The 22,303-nt window shown below is 48.7% G+C and overlaps 1 protein-coding gene across 3 annotated transcripts in view; it reads right to left on the bottom strand.

Annotated features, from left to right (window-relative positions):
• ADGRF5 (adhesion G protein-coupled receptor F5) overlaps positions 1–22,006 on the bottom strand; it is a 73,491-nt gene extending 51,485 nt beyond the window's left edge. For 2 of the 3 annotated variants that reach the window (XM_039533083.1, XM_039533084.1), the window contains exon 1: positions 21,801–22,006. In XM_039533083.1, the coding sequence (XP_039389017.1) occupies positions 21,801–21,913 (113 nt within the window). In that variant the 5' untranslated portion in view covers positions 21,914–22,006. Of the gene's footprint in view, positions 1–1,139; positions 1,254–21,800 lie in introns of those variants that run through there. The other variant, XM_039533085.1, reaches the window with a different exon arrangement.
• Positions 22,007–22,303: the final 297 nt, after the last annotated feature.

Here is a 22,303-nt window from a genome sequence, read left to right as displayed (position 1 = left end):
TGCATTGTTTTGATATTCTCTATTATAATGTTTCCTTCCAATACACTATGTTATTTAGCCTGCCATTAATAAACATAGATCTAAATTTCCTGGGATTACACCAAATCTGAAATTAAGCAAAAATTAAGGCAATGGTATACAAGCAAGTTAATTGCACTATTGGTTATCACAGCAAAAGTCACCTGTCACATCAGACCCTTTGTGTGCATGAAATGAAACTTAGCGCAAAAGTATTATTTCTGCAGCCTGTTGGGTCTGTGGTAATGCCCCTGTAGGTTTGTGTTTCAAGGTAGCTTTTAAGTTATCTCAGCAGCAATGGTGTTTTATATGTGCATTATAAAAAAACAGTGGATAGAGGTAATAAAACATTTCTGAGCCACTGTGTCAGCATGACAAATGTAATGAAAGAGACTAACAACCTTGGAGACTGAGAGCATGATGGGAGAACACAGTAAACATCCGTACTTTTTCTTTCTTCTTTCCCCTACCCCAGACATTCCCTGACCCCCCAGAGTTGTTTAGATCTAACTCTGCTTAGTCTTGCCCCAAAGGCAATTCAAGCAAGGTCTTCTAAACAATCTCTAATCACTTTAATTTTGGGTTCCTGCCTACTTCCTCTACAAACTTTCTTTCTGCATTTCTCACACTGTGAAGGCGGGCAGCTAAAGCGATCTTATTTCCCTGAAGGAAATTTCTGCCAAACCAAGAGGTTGCTTCTGTCAGAATTCCCAGCAGAACATTTCAGCTGTTCACTGCAAAACCCAGAGCTAGAAACCTAAGCTCTTTTTTGATTTTCAGCAACCACCCACCGATAATCCAACATTTTCAAGAAAAGCAGACAGTTTCCACCCGTTAGAGCAAACCCCCAATTTTAGGTTGAAAAAAGTTTCGGTGGGAAGTATTCAACCAGCCCTCCCTCCAAGGCAGATGCAGATGCCTTGGCTGGCCAGGTGTCTGTACTCCTTCAGCCACGCATAGCTAAGCCGCAACAGCTCAGAAAGCAAGAAAGACCCAACTTTGCTTCCAGCTCTGTCTCCTGCACTACAGCATTTGACAGTTTGTTGTCAAATCACTGGCTGAAAATAAATTTGGCTCACGGATACAAAATAACCCTAGAAAACATACACCGGGGAACCAACCTGAGCTGGGAGAGGATAGTCTGACTTTCCATGAGCTGAGAGCGGCTCTTCTTCATTCCCAACTTCTGAGAGTTTCTCAGAAGCGTCGCTGAGTCTTTAAAGCGCCTCTTACAAACCCAGCCTAACGTTTCTTTCAGATGAAAAGGCTGTAAATGAAACCCAGGTGTGTAATCTCATTTATCTGCCCAATTTTCCCTGAGGAAAGCTCCCTGAATTCAACTCGTGCCATCTTAAAAGTCTTTCTCCCTTCCACTAGCTGTCTGCCTGCTCCCAATGCAGGATGTTCACTGAACTGGCCGGGTTGTCATTGCTGCCTGGAGAATGGCTGCGGTTTGTGGCTGGGACTCCCTTTCAGAGCAACCTCAGTGGCACTGTTACAGGAGACAACACGCTAGGCATTTTAAGGTGTCGTTTCCTGATACCGCTCACCAAGTAAATATATTATTTTTTCCCTACACATGATCCAAGTCTCCAGCCCCTTTTCTGCACATTGCTCCAGCAAGTGGCTTAACTTGTTCTGCCAGCATTACTCATACTGTTTGTTTGGATTAAACAAAGTGTCGTGAAAGTGGTAACTAACCTGGTAAAAATGAGGTCTGGCCAGCTGCCCCGGGGTGCTCTTCTTTATGAAATTGCAATGGAATGATATTTACTGCCTTTGTTTAATCGCCAAGGGGAAAGAATATGAAAGTTACTCCGATAGGCCAGCAGGCTGGTTGCTTTTCAGAGATTCACAGAGTTCGAGCAGCGCCATATGTAAGAGGAATATTTACAGGTACATGATATATCACAGCATCATTGCAGGCTGCGATGCACCACTGTCATCAAAGTCTAGTTTAACAATGGCCTAACCCCAGCCTTCCCAGGGGCTCATGCTTTTAGGGAACAGACTGCCAGGTGCTTACAAAGCTCTGCCTAATGTATACACAAAATGCAACTTTGTTAACTGGATTCCAAGTTCATTTCATAAGCGCCGGTGAAAAAACTGCACCGTTAAATCCAATGTCAAAGCATCGGGTACGTATTCAACAGGCGATGTCAGGGCTGGTGGCCAGCCACGCCTCCTAATCACACTGCTGAGTGGTTTTTTCCTCGTCTCATTCATACAATCGCATCACTGGAGGCTGTAATCATGCCAAATTTTACAACTTCAGACAGATCTGGCTGGGTCACTATTTGGATGAAGGAAGCCAGCAGAAATTTTATGGGCTGCAGGAAGGGTTGTTAATCAGTCAGTAGGTGATAACCTGGTCTCTGAGTCAGCTGGTATTGTCTGTAAGCATTTCTGCAAGGGTCACAGGGCCAAATCGGTGGTGCTGGGCATAGGCGGCAGGTTTGTATAATTTTTGGTGGGGCCCAAAATGGTGGTGCCCCCCCGCTCCTCCCGCCCTGTAAGCCGATATAAAATGAAGCTACAATGCATCAGTGCCACAAGATTACAAAGGTCAATTAAAAGTGGAAAGTCAGAAGTAGCACTTGCCTACTTCAATATACAGTATTATATTTTGTTGCACCTGTTGTGATGAAGTGGGAATGTCCTTAATATTTTCTCTGAATACTGTATGGGTGCCTCAGTTTCCCCTGCAAGATGCCAACTGAAGGTGTTGGGGACAAAGATCAGGTGGCCTCCTTGTCCGGAAGAGACACAGAGGCCAGAGGAGGGAGTGTCAGTTTGGAGCTGGCTGGGGAAATGGGGAGAGACCCAGAACTTGGTTCTGGGCGCCCCACCTCCCAAGATGGACCTGACAGAGGGGTTCTGTTTTCTGTACCTACAAGCTCTGTTTAAACTGTGTTCCCGTCATCTAATAAACCTTCTGTTTTACTGTCTGGCTGAGAGTCACATCTGACTGCAGAGTTGGGGTGCAGGGACCTCTGGTTGCCCCAGGACCAGCCTGGGCAGACTCGCTGTGGAAAGTGCATGACGTGGAAGGGCATGCTGAATGCTCCGAGGTCAGACCCAGGAAGGTGTAAGCTTCTTGCCCTGGAGACAGTCTGCTCCGAGAGAGGAGGCTCCCCCAGAGTCCTGACTGGCTTTGTATGGAGTTGTTCCAAAGCATCCCAGCATCCCCTTCCACACCGTGCACTTCCCAGAAGTCCGCACAGGCACTGACACTCCCTCCTCTGGCCTTTGTCTCTTTTCCAGGCATTAGGAGGCCACCCGATCTCTCTGTTCTCCAACACCTTCAGTTGGCACCTTGCAGGGGAAACTGATTTGGGAGAAATGAAGTAAAAGCTGCCCAAACCGAGCTTGAGCACACCTGAATTTTGAGGTGTTCAAATCTGGAAGGCAGGTGCTGGGGGTGGGAGAGGGCTGTGGGGTCCATGGGGGAGCATGACAGCAACTGTCTGGAGCTGCACGGAGCCAGACACGCTGGTCTGAGTGGCACAGTAAGTGGTTTGGGGGTTGGAGAAGGGGTAGGGAGTTCCGGGGGGCAGTCAAGGGACAAGGAGCAGGGGGGGTTGGATGGGGCAGAGGTTCGGAGGGGCTGGCCGGGGACAGGCCGCATTGGGATTGGCATGGGAGTCCAGGAGGTTTATCAGGGGACAGGTAGAGGGGTTCTGGGGGGAAGTTGGGTGGGGTCTCAGGAGGGGGCAGTTGGGGACAAGGAGAAGGGAGGCTTAGATAGGGGCTGGGGTCCCAAGGGGCAGTTGGGGCAGGGGTCTCAGGAGGGGGTCCTGGGGGGCCCAGGGCCAGGGGTGCGTAGAACGGGGGGGGGGGTCCTGGGGGGCAGTTGGGGCAACGGTCTGGGGAGGGGGCAATTAGCGGCCTGGGGCTGGGATTCAAAGGACTCTGCGCTGCTGGCAGCTGCGGGGAGCCCTGAGCCCTTTAAATCCCAGCTGCCTCCCTGGCTGGGATTCAAAGGGCTCTGGGCTCCCTGCCCCTGGGGCAGTGCAGAGCCCTCTGACTCCCGGCCGCGGCTGAGATTTAAAGGGCGCTGGGCTCCCTGCCCCTCCGGGCAGCGCAGAGCCTCTGACTCCCGGCCGCAGCTGGGATTAAAAGGCTCTGGGCTCCCCGCGCTTGCAGGCAGCCCAGAGCCTCTGACTCCCGGCCGCAGCTGGGATTAAAAGGCTCTGGGCTCCCCGCGCTTGCAGGCAGCCCAGAGCCCTCTGACTCCCGGCCGCGGCTGGGATTTAAATGGGCGAAACCTAGCTCCACCTACTGGTGGAGCAGAGCCCCTGACTGTAAATATTCCTGCGGCTAAAGCCCCAGGAGCCCATATAAGTCGGCACCCATGGTGCTGGGTGCTGCACAAACACAGATAAAGTGGCAGTCTCAGCCTTCGTGAGCTTAAACTGGAAAGGAGCAAGGCCCGACGGAAGGCTGGGGCTGGGACATAGCAGCACGTGAGCATGGAGTGGTTGAGCCCAGCTGTGTTAGTTTCACGGTTTGCTGGTGTTGGGAATTACCAGTGAACCGAATGCTCAGCATGGCATTTGGGAACACAATGCTGCTGACAGCCCCTACCTTCACCACTGTGCAGACCTGGGGCAGTTTTACTGTCTGGAGCAATCGTAACCTGCCGTGCCTGCTCTGTGAGCCCAGTCAGAAGGGTCAGGTGGGCGAATTGCAGCATGGCCACTGGGCCTGCAGTGTTGCCGGGGCAGAGGAAGGAACTGGCCAAAGTGGTTGCCCGGAGACCGGTAAGGTTGGGAATGGCTTTCCCCATGAACCTTTGGGTACCATACATGGGAGAGAGGCCCCATGGCTTGCCCCCAAGGGTGGTGCATAATGGAGGCTGAGAGAGGCTAAGCCTCCCCAAACCTCATGCCAACGGGGGGAGAAGGGGGTGAGGGGACAGTGGAGGATTTGGGGCCCCTGGAAAAATCTCCCCTCACCATGCCTCTGGGGTTGGAGGAGCTCATGCTCCCTGCTGCAGCCCCAGGGATATGGTGGGGTCACAGAGCTTTTCTGGCCTCGGGGGCCACAGCACCGGAGCAGGGGGAAGGAGTGAGCAAGGGGCGGGGACTTGGGGGAAAGAGGCAGAGTGGGGGCGGAACGGGAGAAGGGCTGTGGGGGAAGGGGCAGAATCGGGGAGGGGCTCCGGGCTCGGCACTCCACTTTCTGAGGGGGAAACAAAGGGAAGCCACATGAGCGGCCATGCCACCCTCCCCAGCAGTATGTTTGGGGTGCCCAGGGCAGCTGGCAGAGAGGTAAATCTCTGTGGGGGAGGAGGTGGGACTGGGGAAGACCTGGCTGGTGGCTCGTACCCTGCGCCAGACTCAGCTGCTAGTCCCGGCTGGGCTGGGGAGGACGAGACTTCCTCTTTCCCTGCACAGCATCCAGGATTGGGTCAGACCCACCCCCAGATTTCTCCTCCAGCTGTAGGAAGCTCTGCAAACTTCTCCCACTCCCATGTTTCCTGCACCCATCGCTCCTCAGCTTCAGGGGGAGGGATTCCTGTACAGGGAGCTGCACCCCCATCTGCTCAACCCCCATGTATTCAGACCCCCTAATACTCAGACCTTCCCACCATGTCTCACCCCCACCCCGCATTCAGACACCCTCCCAATGAGCCCCACTTCCCCTGCACCTGGACCACCCTGACGAACCACCCACACCCAGATCCCAAACCCACCGAGCCCCAACCAGCTGCACCTGGATCCCCACCCCACTGAGCCCCACTCCTCCCACACCCAGAGCCCCCACACTGAACTCCCCACAACCAGAGAGGCTGAGAGAGCCCCCCTGCTGAGCCCCAACCACCTTCATCTGGACCCCCCTGCAGAGTCCCATTACCTTTGCACTCAGAACCCCCCCCAACAAGCCCCTGTGCATCCAGATTCCCCCCTGCACCTGGATCACCCACTGAGTTTCCTGCACCCAGATTGCTGCATACAGAACCCTCTCAACCCACACCTGGATCCCCCCACACTAAGCCCCTCCACACTTGGATCCTGCCTTGCTGAGCCTGCCTGTCCACACCTGGTGCACCTGGCACAGAGGGGCAGGGCCCTGGGGTGTTTCTGGGGCAGGCCCGGTCCTTGCGCTGTGTCAGGGTTGGGTGCAGCCTCACTGCTGAGTCCATGTCCCAGCGGGGTGGAGCTGCACAGTGATCTCCCACCTCTGCGCAGCCAGTGGCCTGTGCTACCCAATGCCAGGCTGGATCCTCCACATTCATTTGACAAATAAACTTTGCAAAATTTTGCAGAATTTTAAAATATTGTGCGCAGAAATTTAATTTTTTTGGGCGCAGAATGCCTTCAGGAGTACTCCATGCAGTCCTTGCACCCAGAAGAATGCAAGAACTGTGATTGTGATGGGCTCTTACATGGAGGTTGTATGGTGAGTGACTGTTTCATGCACCCCTCCACGTACACCCCACATCCCCACAATGGACCATCATAACCTGATAAAGGGAGGGTGTAGCCCACTGACCCACCCCACCCCTTATTCCTCACCAAGAACACTTCAATCTCCCTGGACACTCAGTAACAGACTTAAAAGTGGCAATTCTTCAACAACAAAAACTTCAAAAACAGACTCCAACAAGAAACTGCAGAGCTGGAATTAATTTGCAAACTGAACACCATCAAATTAGGCCTGAATAAAAACTGGGAGTGGATGGGTCACTAGAAAAAGTAATTTTCCCTCTGCTGATACTCACACCTCCTTGTCAGCTGTTGGAAATGGGCCACCTTGATTGCATTGGCCTCGTTAGCACCACAAAAGTAATTTTCCCTCCTTTGGTATTCACCCCTTCTTGTCAACTGTTGAGAACAGGCCACTTCCACCTTAATTGAATTGGCTCATTAGCACTGACCCCCAACTTGGTAAGGCAACTCCCATCTTTTCATGTGTTATAATATATATTCTGCTTACTGGTTTTTTTTTCACTCCATGCATCCGATGAAGTGGGTTTTAGCCCACGAAAGCTTATGCCCAAATAAATTTGTGAGTCTCTAAGGTGCCACAAGGACTCCTCGTTGTTTTTAGTGGTGTCTGAGTAACCCGGGAACATATGAGCTCATTCCTACAAGCACCAAGTGCCCTCATCTCCCATCAACTTTAATAGGGATTGCCAGCATTCTGCAGCATTCTGCAGTCTCAGCTATGCGAAGAGTGGCCAATGTTCTGATTTCAATGAGGCTGTCCATTTATTTTCTGAGATACCCATCACCATGTATCTAAGTGCCTATTGGCTGCCATGCTTATTGCCCCTGGCAGTTATTGAGCTATTTTCTCTCTCAGCCATGTATGGGGGAAAGTCTATGGTGCCAGCACCTGAGAGAAAAGGAAAGCAGGGAGAGAGGAATTAGGAGAAGCTAGAGACTTAACTTCAGCTTTTTAAAGGCATCGAGGTACCTAAACATGCAGATAGGCATCTACAAGGTGTTTCAATGCCTCGGTACCTAACTCTCCTAGAAATTGAAATCAAGGGGAGTTAGACACCGAGGTGCTATTTTAAAAAAATCACACTAGGCACCTAAATGCCTTTAAAATCTAGCCCTTACTACACAAAGGGTTGTGACTAGAGAGGGGCAAAAATTTTCAGCTGAAACTTTTCTCTTGTCTAAAAATGCCGATTTGGGTTGACTGCAACATTTCACACACAGGCACTGAGTTGGGCCAATTGGCTTTGCTGAAAACCAACACACCAAAAGTTTTGGAAATCTCAGAATGACCCATTTTGATGTTTCTAAAATGAAATGTTTTGATTTTCCAGGCTAATGTGACTGTCATAAGGGGATGTAGGCACCATCCACAAAAGCAATGAGGAGAAATGAGTGGATTCTCTCTTATAGTCAATAACACTGTGGTTAGGACACTCACGTGGGATGTGGGAGATCTCAGCTCAAGTCTGTGCCCCCAAGTGGGGGGTTAACCCTTTGTCTCCCACATCCCAGCTGAATGCCCTAACCACCGGGCTCTTGGGTATAAGGAGCACATGGGCATCACTTCCTCCTCCCTTAATTTCCTTTCTTTTTCTTTTTTTAAGCTAAAAATGCCTGAAATTGACATTACGTTTCATTTTGGGACAAATGAAACCTTACTTTTGTGCTGAAATGAATTTTCTTCCTACTTCCTGATTCACTGAAAATTTTTAAAAATATGTTGGTTTGGGGTTGACCCAAAACTTTTTTTTTTTTTAATTTTGGACTTGCCAGTGAACTGAAACATCGATTAGTCGCCAAGCACTTGCTGTAACTGGCCATTGGATTAAGGGACTGGATTTATAGCTGGTGTAATTTTGCATAGCTCATTTGGTGTCAGTGGAGGTACACTAGGATCTGGCCTGAGGTCTTTAAATCTACCAGCATCAACTGTGCATTTGTTCTAAGAGACCAGATTTCTGGAGCCTAAAGTCATCATTTAAGTGTGAACTTTCTTTTGCTGTCTACGGTTCTTTCCTGTCTGCCAATATGGACTGGCTTTGCCTCCATTCGATTATTCATTGCCTAAAACATGACTTTTGACAGGGGTATAATATGACTGGTGAGCAGACAATGTTTGTTTCAAACAGAAACACAATGACCGTAAGAAACACGCCCATGCACAACAATAATTCATGGGCGAGTTTGCTGTAAGGGTAGGTGGGGGAAATTGCAGTGACTTTAGATAACGCATCTCATAACTTTAGAGACCAACATCATGTAAACAAATATTAATCAAGGATTCCAGGCTCAACCACTTGGTGATAAGGATTCAGGGGGTAAAAAACAGGCTGTGACGCACTTTTCTGCTCTGACTTTTTGAAAATGAGCATACAGGATCCAGTTATGCCTCTGTTATTTCAGTTTTATGCCAGTGTAATGAAAGTTGCTTGCACCGCCCTGTAGTTCAGGAGTTCTCAAACTGGGGGTCGAGACCCCTCAGGGGTTCGTGCGGTTATTACATGGGAGGTTGTGAGATGTCAGCCTCCACTCCAAATCCTGCTTTGCCTCCAGCATTTATAATGGTGTTAAATTAAAAACACTATTTAATATATTTATGGGGAGGGGGGTCGCACTCGGAGGCTTGCTATGTGAAAGGGGTCACCAGTACAAAAGTTTGAGAACCACTTCTGTAGTGCAATGCTGTGGCAAAAAGGGCTAATGCGATCCTTGGATGTACAGAAAGGGGACTGTCAAGTAGAATCATAGAATATCAGGGTTGGAAGGGACCTCAGGAGGTCATCTAGTCCAACCCCCTGCTCAAAGCAGGACCAATCCCCAGCTAAATCATCCCAGCCAGGGCTTTGTCAAGCCTGACCTTAAAAACCTCTAAGGAAGGAGATTCCACCACCTCCCTAGGGAACCCAAGTAGAGAAGTGATCTTTGCCTCTGATACTGTTGATAAGACAATAGTGTAGCCAGCCCTGGTGTCCACAATTCAAGAAGGATGTGGAAATACTAGAGAAAGTTCAAAGGAGGGCCACAATAATGACCTGAGGGATGGAAAACAAGGCTTATCACGTGAGGCTTAAGGAGTTTAAGCCATTCAGCTCATCGATGAGAAGCCTGAGATGTGACTTGATCACTATATGTAGGTCCTTACACATAGAAAAGAGAGCTGATAGCAGGGCCAGGGTGGGGTGGCAGAGGAGGAGAGCGTCTCAACCTGGTTGACAAAGGCATAACAAGAGCCAGTGGCTGGAAGCTGAAGTTAAATAAATTTAACCTTGAAATAAGACACAGTTGCTCAGCAGTGAGAGTGATTAAACATTTGAACAGGAAGGAGGTCGAGTGATCATCACTTGGAGGTTTTAAGATGAGATTAGATATCATTTACTTTAACACAGTTTCTGGAAGAAATTCAACAATCTATGTGTGGGGGGTAGGGTAGGAGGGGGATTGGGCTGGATTTGTTTTCACCCCCATCTAAAGCACCAGAGCTGCCCCAGCTGGAGCTGGGACACTGGTCAGGGTGGGCCAGTGCTCTGTGGTGGTACAGAGAATTCTCTTTCTAGATGCCTGGCTGGGACATCTTGCTCACATGCTCAGGGTCTGACAGATTGCTAGCAGTCTGAATGAATTTCCCCCCAAGGTCAGATTGGCAGGGACCTTACAGTCTTTCTCTGCAGCGTGGAGCATAGTTCTTCTGCTGGGATCATCTGGGCATAGCTCAACTAATCAATTCCCAGGCATTGCAGGGATCATGGACATTGGCAGCACCTCAGTCTCTCCCTGTAGCACAGAACAGTTTTGTCTCTTGAGGTCTGAAATTCTTTAGCCCAGGTCTACAGTAGTGGGGGTAGGGAGGTCGACCTAAGATACACAACTTCAGCTATGCAAATAGCGTAGCTGAAGTTGGTGTATCTTAGGCCAACTTACCTGGCCGCGAGGACGGCAGCGAGTCAACCGCTGCCACTTCCCTGTTGACTCCGCTTCCGCCTCTTGCAAGCTGGAGTTCCGGAGTTGACAGGGAGCGCAATCAGGGATCGATTTTATTGCATCTACACTAGACATGATAAATCGACCCCCCCGATAGATTGATCACTACCTGCCAATCCGGCGGCTAATGAAGACCTGCCCTTAGTCTATCTAAAGTCACTGGGGTTAATAGACATGTACCGGTGTAAAATTTAATGGCCTGTGAAGTCAGACTACATGATCTAAATGGCCACTTCTGGCCTTAAACTCTGTGGAACTATAAATGATTTAGTTATTTAGTTAATTATGCCAGTGGAACAGCAGCAATTTAGACAATGGCCTTAGTTTGAGAAGTTATGCTTTCATACACCTAGTGGTGAATCAGGTCCCAGTGCTTTAGGAATATGCATGGTGACCATTAAACAAGACTATGACAACCATTCATGGTGCTGCCCAGACCCAGTATTCATAGTGCTACTCAGCAGGGACAGGCAGCTGAGATTGCCTAGTTCTCAACCCAGCGTGTACACTGTGGCTTGGAAAGTTTCTCTTCAACTTGCATATGGAGCTGGGTTGGAAATGATTTTCGAGATTTCTGACAAAATTTCCCATTCCAGATCAAGCGAAAAAGTCAAATTCTTAAAAATGTTAGTGAGCCAACACTGAAAAAAACAGCAGTCAGATTGGGCCTAGTAAACCATTTCATTTTGCTGTCAAAACATTTTGTTTTGATACTTTTTTTTTTTAATTTTTAACTATAAATTAGTTACCTTAAATTTCTAAACTATAAAATTAGTTTTGATCCAAAACCCAAACCTTTTCCATTAGGAAAATGTCAAAACTTTCCATCTAGGCAATTTTGAAGCTTTTTTCTCAATTTCTCCCAAGAGGAAATTAATCAGAATTGACCTTTTCCCACAGAACATTTTGGTTTTGACAAACTGGCATTTCCGGATGAAAAAACAATGAGTTGAAAAATTCCCAGTCAGCTCTACTTCCGTGTTATTGGGCTCATGTTCCACTGAAGGAGACGGTGAAAAAAGGAGCAGAGGGGGGAAAAGCCAAACAAAAATAGGATGCGAAATGGCAGGCATTATTCTATTCTATTGAGGTTCTTACACCTTGCCCCTCACCCTGGTATTTGAACACAATGTGTTTGGGAGCGCTCTAGAAGAGCACGTCACCCTACTTTGGCACGGGCTCTTCTCTGCTGGCTATTGCGATTGGAGAGATGCAACCGTGAACTTTTTCTTCCCCTCCTTGTAACATTTTGGAGTTTCTAGAGCTGTTGGCTGGCCCGGCATCTCCCAGCCCTTGGCCTCAGGGAATGCAAAGACTGGGAGCATGTGTATGAGCACAAAGAAGTTTGAGAACCTCTTGTACTCTCTCCCCTCACGTGCACACCGACGGCCCTAATCTAATAACATCCACTGAAGTCAAACTTCCATTGACTTCAGTGGGTGTTGGCTCACGTCCCTACAGTGGGCCAGAGACAAGCTACTCCTACACATTGAAGTCCTTGAGAGCCCAGTGACTGGATCCTTCCTGCTGGTTGAGCCTTTTTAACTTTCTATTTATTTTCCTGTTATTGCCACGGGAGCTGCTGAAATGACACATATGCAGCTGCCTCTGGCTAGCTTTGTAGGAAGTGGCTGAAGTGGCTTGGTATTTACATAACCCACTCTGGAGGGTGAACAAGATTCCTGCACAAAGGAGCAGCCTGTTACACCTAGCAACCAGAATTAAAAGTCTGAAACAGTGTTCAGTGCCTTCCACATACTCAGGTCCTGCCAGAAATAGTACAGAGTAGCTTGGATATGGTGAATACGGCCACAGCATTTCCAACGGGTTACGCCAAGGCTATTGTTTTCTTATGACCTTTTTTATGCTATCAAAGCTGTTGGTTCCATCTTAGTCATAGGCATTTGCAAGATGGTTAGTTAGTGATTCACCACTGTGTTACTCTAATTTTATGCCAAGTTAACACCACAGAGAATAACCCTGGTTCTGGAACATGAGGCATGTCTACACAGTATGGCGGTGAGGACTACAGTGGTGGGATTTCTAAAGTGCATTAACATATTGGACACTAGTTGGGCTCTGTAGACCCTGCTGGTGTGCACTAAACATTCACTAATGCTCTTTAACGTAATATTGTTTGAAAAGGAATGACATTAAGGCGTGCTAGGGAACATTTAGTGCACACCAGCAGGGTTTAGGTGGAGCAATTAGTGCCCAGTATGTTAGTGCATGTTAGAAATCACACTCCTGTAGCACACGTTACTGCACCATGTTGACAGTAAAAGTGCAGGAGTTCAAAAGGCAACATTTTTGTGTGAAGACCATTATCTTGGCCATCACACCACTGATTGATCCAGGCACCTCCAGAGCTAAACGCATGAGCTGCTTCAGCTGTACCTGGGGCTACACCAATTCATGTCCTCTGTGGAGTGGGGACTTCTAACACATGCTCACCAGTGGGTTACATTTGCTCTTTCTAAAGGGTTTAAGTCAGCAGGGTCCTTGGGCTCTGAACGGAGCAAGCCAATGACATTACTCTGTCATAAAACTGGAATAACATAGTAGTGACTCCGAACTGCTTATTTCACTTATGTGGGGCTCGATCCTCCACTGGTGTAAAGAGATATCACTCCATTCAGGCTGCCTGCTGCTGAGACTGGTGCAACTCCACTTGCGTTAGTGATACTGGGAACCCTAGTGCAGACGTCTGGCTGTAGGCACTACGTAAAGCCTGGCTGCAGTTAGACTGGCTATGAGCAGGGTTAAAGATCATAGTGCTGAAAACAGTTCTGGGAGCCAGTAATCCATCACCACTAGGGGTCCTTGCATTGCCCATCGCTTTGACCATCTCACCCCACTCTTTGCATCCCTCCACTGGCTCCCTGTCCTCCAGCACATCAGACATAAGCTGCCTGTCTTCATTCTAAGGCCCCGCATGACTAGGGCTCTATCAAATTCATGGCTGTAAAAAATGGACTGTGAAATCTGGTCTCCCCCGTGAAATCTGGTGTTTTGGGGGCTTTTACCCTATATACTACGAGGTAAAGTATGCAAAAGTACTAGGGCCGACCAGTGTTTAAAAAACTTAATCGTGATTAATCGCAGTTTTAATCCCACAGTTAAACAATATTTGAATACCATTTATATAAATATTTTGGGGTTTTCTATATTTTCAAATATAGGGTCAGGGCTGGGGGCTCGGGGCTCCAGCCCCCATCGGGGTGCAGGCCTCCAGCTGCTCTCGGGGTTTAGGGCATGGGGCTCCAGCCCCCCCACCACCTGGGAAGCTGAGCACTGGGGCTGATCCAGAGCTGCAGGGCTGCGGCTTCAGTCCCCGCTGCACCCCGGCTGCCAATGCCTCCTGCCCCACCATTAATTTTGATTTCAGTTAATCGCAGGTGTTAGCTGCGATTAATTGACAGCCCTAAAAAGTACACAGCATTTCTCAAACTTGGAGTCCCAATCCAAACAGGGGGCCACAAGCCTAGTGTGTGGAGGGGTGGTATTGGTACCCTTACTTCTGCCCTGCCTTCAGAGCTGCGCAGCCAAAACGTGGCAGCAACTGGCCGGGTACTCAGCTCTGAAGAAGTAAAGGTGGTATCGTGGGGGGGGGGGTCGTCACTTTTTGGGGGACAGCCTGAAATATTTTCCAAGGGGATCCCAGCAAAAAAAAAAGTTTGAGAACCCCTGATTCAGCAGAGTCCCTTATCCAGGGCGACTTACAAACGTAACCGTAGTAGTAACATGCTGTTTATGTACTGTATGAGAACATCTGCGAAATTTGCTATTTATGCCATGACTAACTCACGAAAAATGTGTGATTCCTCTGTCACTTAGGTAGGGAGCCCCACCTTAGTTATCGCCTCTTATTCACTACTGAGCGGTCAGCTCCTGCCTCCGATCGGCCCATGACGCCGGCCTCCCCTATTGTACGGGGAGACTTTGGCAAACCAGTAAAGTGTCTGAAACCACTATGGCTTATTGTTAAAGACAGCCTAGTCAGCAAGTGTTAAAAGCAAGTCTCAGCCTGACCAAGGCAGGAGGGGAGGGGGGTTTAGGGTGCCACTGAAAGGATAAGAATTGTGTTGAAGTTGCTGATACATGCGTTTTAAAAGAGTAGGATGTGCCCCAGGAATGTCTATTGAGGTCTCAAGGCTGCAAGTTCTGGAAAAACCCACACCTGGTTATTCAATAATCAGAAGGAGCCTCTTGTTAATCATTGAAACTGCTTCCTTAACAAGGTTTCTTTAAGGGACATGTCATTCTATTACTAATGTATAAATAAGGGGACTCGTTTGGGGCCTCTTCGGGACTGGTCTCTCCCTCTGGGTGCATCTTGTGTTCCCCAGCGGCAGACGGGCTGCCGCTGTATCACTCAAAAGACACACTCAGCTTTGGTAATTATCAAGGGTTGTGGGTGTTTTACTAATCTTGTTGCGGATGTGTGTAAGTGCTTGAGACTAGTAAAGTTTAGCTTTAAGTGAAAGCACTCTTGTGTTGTCCTGTTTGTGCCAGCCATCTGTCGGCCAGATGGCCATGTCTCCCCTGATTTATTTCCTGACACCCCCTTGCACAGAGTAAAAGTTACCAAGCGCTTTGGGTTGAAGGAACCCCGGGTAACACTATCCACTTGTAGAATTTTCAGCCAAACACCACTGGGCTTTCTCCCCGGCTGCCCCCACGCGCCGCGTAAACATCTGCAAAGCTGGTGCAGCCTCCTCCTCCGAAACCCTCCTTAAAACTCTCCTCTGCTGGGATTCCTCTAAAAACTTGACACCAGTAGGCTGCTGCTGTGTTGAGACACAGCCTCTCATGCTGCCCTAGAGTGTCCAATTGTTTCCTTGTCCCCCATGAGTCACCATCTGTTGTCTCTTGTCTTATAGATTGTAATGTCCTTGGATCAGGACCATCTTCTTCTTCAGTGTTAGTACAGCACATAGTACAATGGGACTGGGGCTCCTACATGCTACGGTAATAATGATCATTAAGGCTACGTTTTAGTCATGGGTACTTTTAGTAAAAGTCATGGGCAGTAAACAAAAATTAACGGCCTGTGACCTGTCCGTGACTTGTACTATATAACCCTGATTAAATCTTGGGGACGGAGATGGCCCGGAGGTGCTGCGGGTGCTCAGGAGGAGCAACCCAGGGGTGCTGCAGGTGCTGAGAGGGTGGCCCAGGACCCCTGCTGGTGCTGTTGGGGCGGGTGGTGTCACGTAGCCTGGTACACCCACTGGTGCTGGAAGGGGGGAGTGTTGGCAGGGCTGGCAGGGTCCCTACCTGTCTCTGCACCTCCCTGGAAGGGGTGACATCCCCCTCCCTCAACTGCTAGGCAGAGGTGTGGCCAGGCAGCTGTGCACACTGCCTCCGCCAAGAGCACCAGCTCCGCAGCTCCCATTGGCCACAGTTCCCAGGCAGAGCTGTCTGGCCACACCTCTGCCTAGGAGCTGAAGGGGATGTTGCCACTACCAGGGAGCCCTCTGAGGTAAGCACCACCTAGAGCCCACCTCACCCCAACCCGTGCCCCAACTCCCTGCTCCCTCCCACACCCAAACTCCTGCTGCCGCTGCTGGGTGGGGGGCAGGGGCAGCGCGGTGGCCTGAGACTGGCCCAGTAGCGGCCAGTGCGACTGTTCCAGGGGGCTGCCTGATCTGCTCAGGCGACCGCCGGGCCAGATGCACCGGCCACTGCAGAAGTCACAGAGGTCATAGAAAGTCACAGAATCCGTGATTTCCATGACAAACTCACAGCCTTATTGATAATTAATAATAGCTAACACAGGTGGAGCTCAGCCAGTGTCACCAAGAGTGGGACATTGTTGACACATTTCCCTAATAATGATTCTTTCCTCTATTACAGATGCATGTAAAGGCTCCACACTGAGATCAGGAACATGGCGTGTTGGGTACTGTAAAAACACACAGTAAGACACAGTCCCTTCCCCAAAGAGCTAAGACAGGATAGACAGGAAAGAAAGCATTATGGCCCCATTTCACAGATGGGGAACTGAGGCGCACAGGGATTCGTGACTTGCCCAAGGCCACCCAGGAAGGCTGTGGTAGAGCCAAGAATGAATCCAAGTCTCTGGCATCATAGTCCAATGGCTTAACCACAGGACCCTCCTTTGCCTCGGAAGGACATGTACGCCAATTTCAGAAGCAAGGGAGAGCTGAATGAAGAGCACGTAGCGAAGCTTTGTGAAATATTATTATTGTATTTAGTGCCATAGGACTGAGTTAAAGCAGGGACGTCAGTGAAGCCTTTCCTTTCTATTTCAACAATGGGAGGAAGCTCTGCTTTATCCGCAGAATTTCCTAGGATACTAAATCGGACCCTAGAATTCCTCTCTATTAAACTTCTCTGGCAGATATTTTAAGATAAGTGCTTTGCAGTAACATTTAAATGGGGATCAATGGAGCTCAGACATTGCTGGGCTACAACAAACCCAACGTGCCACAAGATCTTCTCTGGTCTTGAAGCTCTGGATATATTCGAGTGGTTACGCAGGAGAATTGTCCTTCCCTGAACAGAGAAGTTTTAGCACCAGGGGCAGATTGGGAAGTGAGATCTGTTCCTGGCACTTGCCTTGCACCCCTACTGCCTTCCATTACCCTCTTATAAGCTGATTCACAGGTCTGGCAATGTCATCTGCAACTAGAAAAATTAAGCAAAACCATCCAGCTAGCAAGAGTTTCTGTGGAGAAGGTACTTATACAACCCTCCCCAGCAAAGGAACAGAGAACCTCCCAAACAGGAACTCATTCATCTTCCCACCACCAGCTATGTGTGGCAGGGAGGAAACTTTAGTGCGGTTTCACAGACAGAGAGCTGAGGCAAAGACAGGGGAAGTGGCATGCCCAAGGGCACCCAGGAGTTCGGTGGCAGAGGCAAAAAATGGAGCTGGCTCTCCTGAGTCACAGCTCAGGGCTTTCATCACTGACTGGTCTGGTGCAGCTGCACTAATGGGAGGAGGGAGGACAGGAGGCCCTTTTCCCCATCTGCATCCACCGTGCAGGACGCTGCCAATTTGGGTGCAGCACGCAGGGATGTGGAGCTAGTTGGTGCTGCTGGCAGTGGTTACCCACCTCAAAGGGGTGTACTAGCTCAGGGGCAAAGCCATGGCCCTTGTTCTTTCCTGCACATCAGCTGGCAACTGCATGGATGCAGCGGGGGGGGGGGGGAAATCGCTCTTTTTGAAAGGTATAGCAAGATCTGCTTCCCCCCAGCTTCCCCAGGGCCCTGGAGAGTGCATCTCTCTAGTGCCGTGACTGGGACACGATTTAGCACAAAGGTGTTTGCAAAAAGAGCAGGCATCTTCCTGAGGTTCATCCCCCCTGGCAGTTCCAGTTACTGCCCGGTGGGACAGGAAAGCGCAGAGCTGTTGCGTCAGAGCTGGCATTGGTCGCCTCTGCGGGGAACTAGGTTAGCAGAAGGGAAGACACGGGGTCTTGTGGTGAAATCCTAGGTGGGATCTCAGGGCACCTATCTTCAATTCTCAGCTTCACCACAGCCTCCATGCGGGACGGTGGCCAGGCAACCTACTCTCTTGGTGCCCCTCCGTTCCCCATCCGTAATGGGAGCACTGGTATGTCCCCACCTCACAGGGTGTGCCGGGAGGATAATCCCTCAATGTTTGGACGCTCACATACTGTGATGCTGCAGGGGCCTTATAAGCACCTGACTGACAGGAACTCAATGCGCTACAGCTTCCGTGCCACACAGAACCGAGCGGGCGAATGCTGAGAACTGCCAGCTCCAGGTGACCTTTGAGCTCCACCTCACAGGAACATTCATTAACATGCGAACATGAAACAGGGAAGCAACAAGCTGAGCCTGGGAGTGGACGAAACCACTTCTCCTTATTCAACAGTGGCCCAGCACGACTCTGGGATCTATCTCTCCGGCTGGTAAAATAGTGGCTGTGATGGGCCGGGGAAAGGCTTCGAGGAGGAATTTGTTACAGACGTTGGCAGGTCAGCTGTAGCTCCAGTAGGAGTGAGGGGCTTGATGCAGAGATAACCGGGTGAGGTTCTATCTCCTGTGCTGTACAGAAGGTTACTCTAGATGATCATAATAGGCCCTTATAGTCTTAAAGCTAAGTGCTGAGGTCTCCTAAGGCCAAGGAACTACCTTCGATCATTTTAATGTTGCATTACAAAGAGAAATATAGTTCCAGATACTGGTGTGGCTTTGACTGAAATGATTCTCATCCATGTTCCCTCACTACAATCCACTTAGCTCACAGCGCCCCAGAGACGTCAGCCACAGGCTGCGATGCTGGAGCCACTTTTCTCGCTCTAGGCGAATGGGTTAATGAGTGCAGAGTACTCTAGTAAAGCTTCAGGCTTTTAACAATCAGAGGAAGCTCTGCCTTGATTGAGGAATTTCCCACGCCTCTAATTCAGACATTAGAAAACCGCTCTTTTCAGCTAGGAGAAGGGGTGTTTAAATAACAAGATAAAACAATAAGCAAATGTAAGGGGAGGACCAGGGTAAACATATTTAGTTACAGCTCAGCCCTTTCAAGAAGGGTTTTTTATTTGTGTAAGCAGAGTCAGGATGAGCCCTACCCTGACATCTGGTGGTACATTATGAGGAGTGGGCAAAGGAATTTTAGGAATGTGCATTTGCATTGGTAAACCCACTTCACTTAGCATAACACACAGCAGCATGGGAAGGTTATTTTCACACTGTGGAATCCCCAATTTCTTTGTTATTGGGGCAGGAAGGAAAAAAAGGGGCTGTTACCTTAATTATGTGAATGAGGAACTATGAGACTGCTTTATGACAGAAATGACTCAACCTACATTAAATAGTACTTGCCAGACAAGGGACAGGGGTTCCAAAACCCAGTGAAGGGAGAGAGGCTGGGGACTGGTGTGTGTACCTGATGGTATGGGCCCCTGGAACACCAATTGCACTTCCTCCTCTCTCCACTGTTAAAGAGCAGAGCTAATTTTGAATCCTTTAGGAGTCCATCTAGAGGTTGCTGACCTGAATTCACGTTGGGCCATGTGGCAGTGGGGCTCTCCTACTACAAGTGGAAATCACTAGGAGCTGAAATCACTAAAAGAGCTAAGCTAAGATCACTGAGTGCTGTGTTAAGTAGTGGGAGAGCCTGAAGATCTATCACCAAGCAGCTGGCAGAGCGGAGCAGTCTGCAGCACGTTGGAGCAGCCCATGGAACAGTGAGCAGTGTGGAGCGGTTTGTGGGGGACGGCTGTCGTGGTTCACGGGTCTGCTGGAGGAGCGGCACAGCTGGTGGAGTGGAGCCAGTCGTGGTGAAGGCTGCAGCAGAACTCCACGGAGAAGCGGGCAGTCGGCCCTGGCCCACGTAAGGTGTCCCTTAACACCATTTCCACCCAGGCTGGGGTGTAAAACTCTGCAGATAAACTTTTGAACTCTGGGGTGGCACTGACCGGAGACTGAGACTTTTGGGTTGTTGGACTTTGGGGTGATTGGACTTAAGACCCTAAGGACAGTGCCAAATGTACTTGGAGGTGGGTTTTTGCTTATGGTTTGTGTATAGTCCTGTTTGTGGTGTCTCTCCAACGTGATGCCACATTGTTTCCCTCCTTTATTAAAAGGATTTAAGTATTGCCTCCTAGAGGTCCCAGGTCACTGGGTGGGCATTGTGTTATTGAAACGGAACCCCTGGATACTGAACCCGGCCCTTGTTGCTGCCAACTCAGAGGGGCAGAAGGGTTACATTTGTTATCAGAATCAAAGGAGCCAAGCTCAGGGGATAAGATCTGAGGAAGTTTGATAACAACAAATGCCAGTTGTACTCCTAGGACCAGGTCCTCTGCTAAATCAGCTTTGCTCCATCCACTTCAATGGCGCTTCATTGATTTGCACCAGCCGATGATCTGGCCTTAATTTCTTCATGTCACTTTTCATTGAAGGGCTTGGTACAAAACATTGCAAGATAATGAAAGTGAACAAAATGTTGAAAAAGTTTCTGGGTAAGCAGGAAATCTGTGGATTGAAAAATGCACCTTCTAGGGTATAATAGCAACAGGTAACCTAGTGAGAAAAAGAAACTCTAGCCTTCCACAAATTCATACTGATCTCCTTTATAGTTCTGACCCACTGCTTTCCCATAGTTACAGACTTGTTTCACCTGATAAAACGATGATAAAAACAGAATTCATAATAATATTTTGCAGTTATATATCACCTTTTTTCCCAAAATTGAAACGCTCTTTACAAACATTCCTGAACATTATTCTCTCACTGATGAGGAAACTGAGGCACAGAGGTGCTGCGACATGCCCAGGGTCACATAACAGCTCAGTAGCAGAGCCAGGAATAAAATCCATGTCTTTTGACTCCCAGTCGCCTGGGCTAATCACTAGATAATGCTGCTGCTTAAATGTAATCACACTTGGAGAGTTTCGTCTTTGCTGAATCAATGCTTACATGAGTCTACAGTGTTGGAGTCAGGATCATCAGATCCTTCCACAAGGTGCATGTCAAAGGAAGGTGATCTACCCTGAAAGCATCTGTGCTTTCCCACTGACTCACAACTTGACACTGATGACAAGCCAACACAGAGGTGATGGCTGCTTTGCCAGGATACAAATTAACGGCAGATAAATGAGTTACTAAAAACCCAGGGAGGGTAGAAAAAGTGATGGAAAATAAAGATAACTGAAACCCAAAGGAAGTCCCATGCTAAGGTCTCCTGTACTGCACTTCGTATCCAAGGTCCTTCTCCTTTAAAACCCTGCTTGGTCTAATGTGAAAGTGACAGAGCCAGACTGCAAGAGATTATGTGTAAAATAAATGATTATGGCATAATCTGAATGGAATATGTCACACTTATCTACACTGCAAACCCCAGCCAGAGGAGAGATTTCGCAAGGGGAACATTATTTTGTCATCACCAGGCTGAACAATCGAGCTCTTTTTATAGCTCTTGCAGTTTCTCAGAGGTTGATAAGTAACTGTAGGCATCATGTTTAATTTTGTTTCCTACATAAAACTAGTGCCTCCTTAATATAGCAGCTCCTGTCACCTCCATCTCGGATGCACTGAATTTTATCTAGCTTAGTCATAGTCACAGTTAAAACCTACCCAAAAGGACATAGCAGAAGGTTAGTGTAGTTCCCACTTCCACAGCTGAAAATATCATGCTGGAAGCTGTCACCTTATCACCTTAAAATGAAACATTTATTATGGCAGTTATGCTAATGTAAATCTGCACCGGGTCCACGGACTCTGACTGAGTTATTTTAGGTTTGCACCATGAGCTTAGAGTCAGGCCCTGAAAACTTTCCTGACCAAATGATTTCACAGCATGAGGGGGGAATGGCTGTTGTTACAGTCAACATGCGCAGTCCTTACCTGAAGGAAAGCGAGTGCCAGGCTCCTCTGAGCAGTCTTTCTCTTGCAATGGGTAAGGCGCTTCCTGGCCAAGTGTGAGCTTCAGTCTCAGTCTCTGTCCTTTGTTTTCCCATAGAATCCTCTATAGCTCAGTGACATCAGGAAGACACAGCTGTTTTTTACCCTTTGGGAAAAATAATAGAACAGCCTGAGCACAATTTTCAGAGACACACACAGTGCAAGAAAGAGACTTTGGCTTTAAGTGAACAAACCAAACTAACATCCAACAAAGATCCCAACTTCCCCTTTCTGTGGCCAATGAGGATCTATCCCATCATTCACATTTCAGGGTGGAACTCCAGTAAATGCCACACAGGACTGACTGGCCCTCTGCCATATGGGCAGGGCCGATTTTCCCCACTGTCTCAGTTCTCACGGTGCCTAGAGAGCAGAGGTGTATTGCCTTCTCCTGCTGCTGCTGGTCTGAAACACTAAGCTGGCATTTAGCCAGGAGAGAGGGAGGA

The sequence above is a fragment of the Mauremys reevesii genome, linkage group 3, assembly GCF_016161935.1.
Source record: "Mauremys reevesii isolate NIE-2019 linkage group 3, ASM1616193v1, whole genome shotgun sequence".
Taxonomy (NCBI): domain Eukaryota; kingdom Metazoa; phylum Chordata; order Testudines; family Geoemydidae; genus Mauremys; species Mauremys reevesii.
The sequence above is the reverse complement of the archived record's forward strand: the minus strand, read 5'-3'. Positions and strand labels throughout refer to the sequence as shown.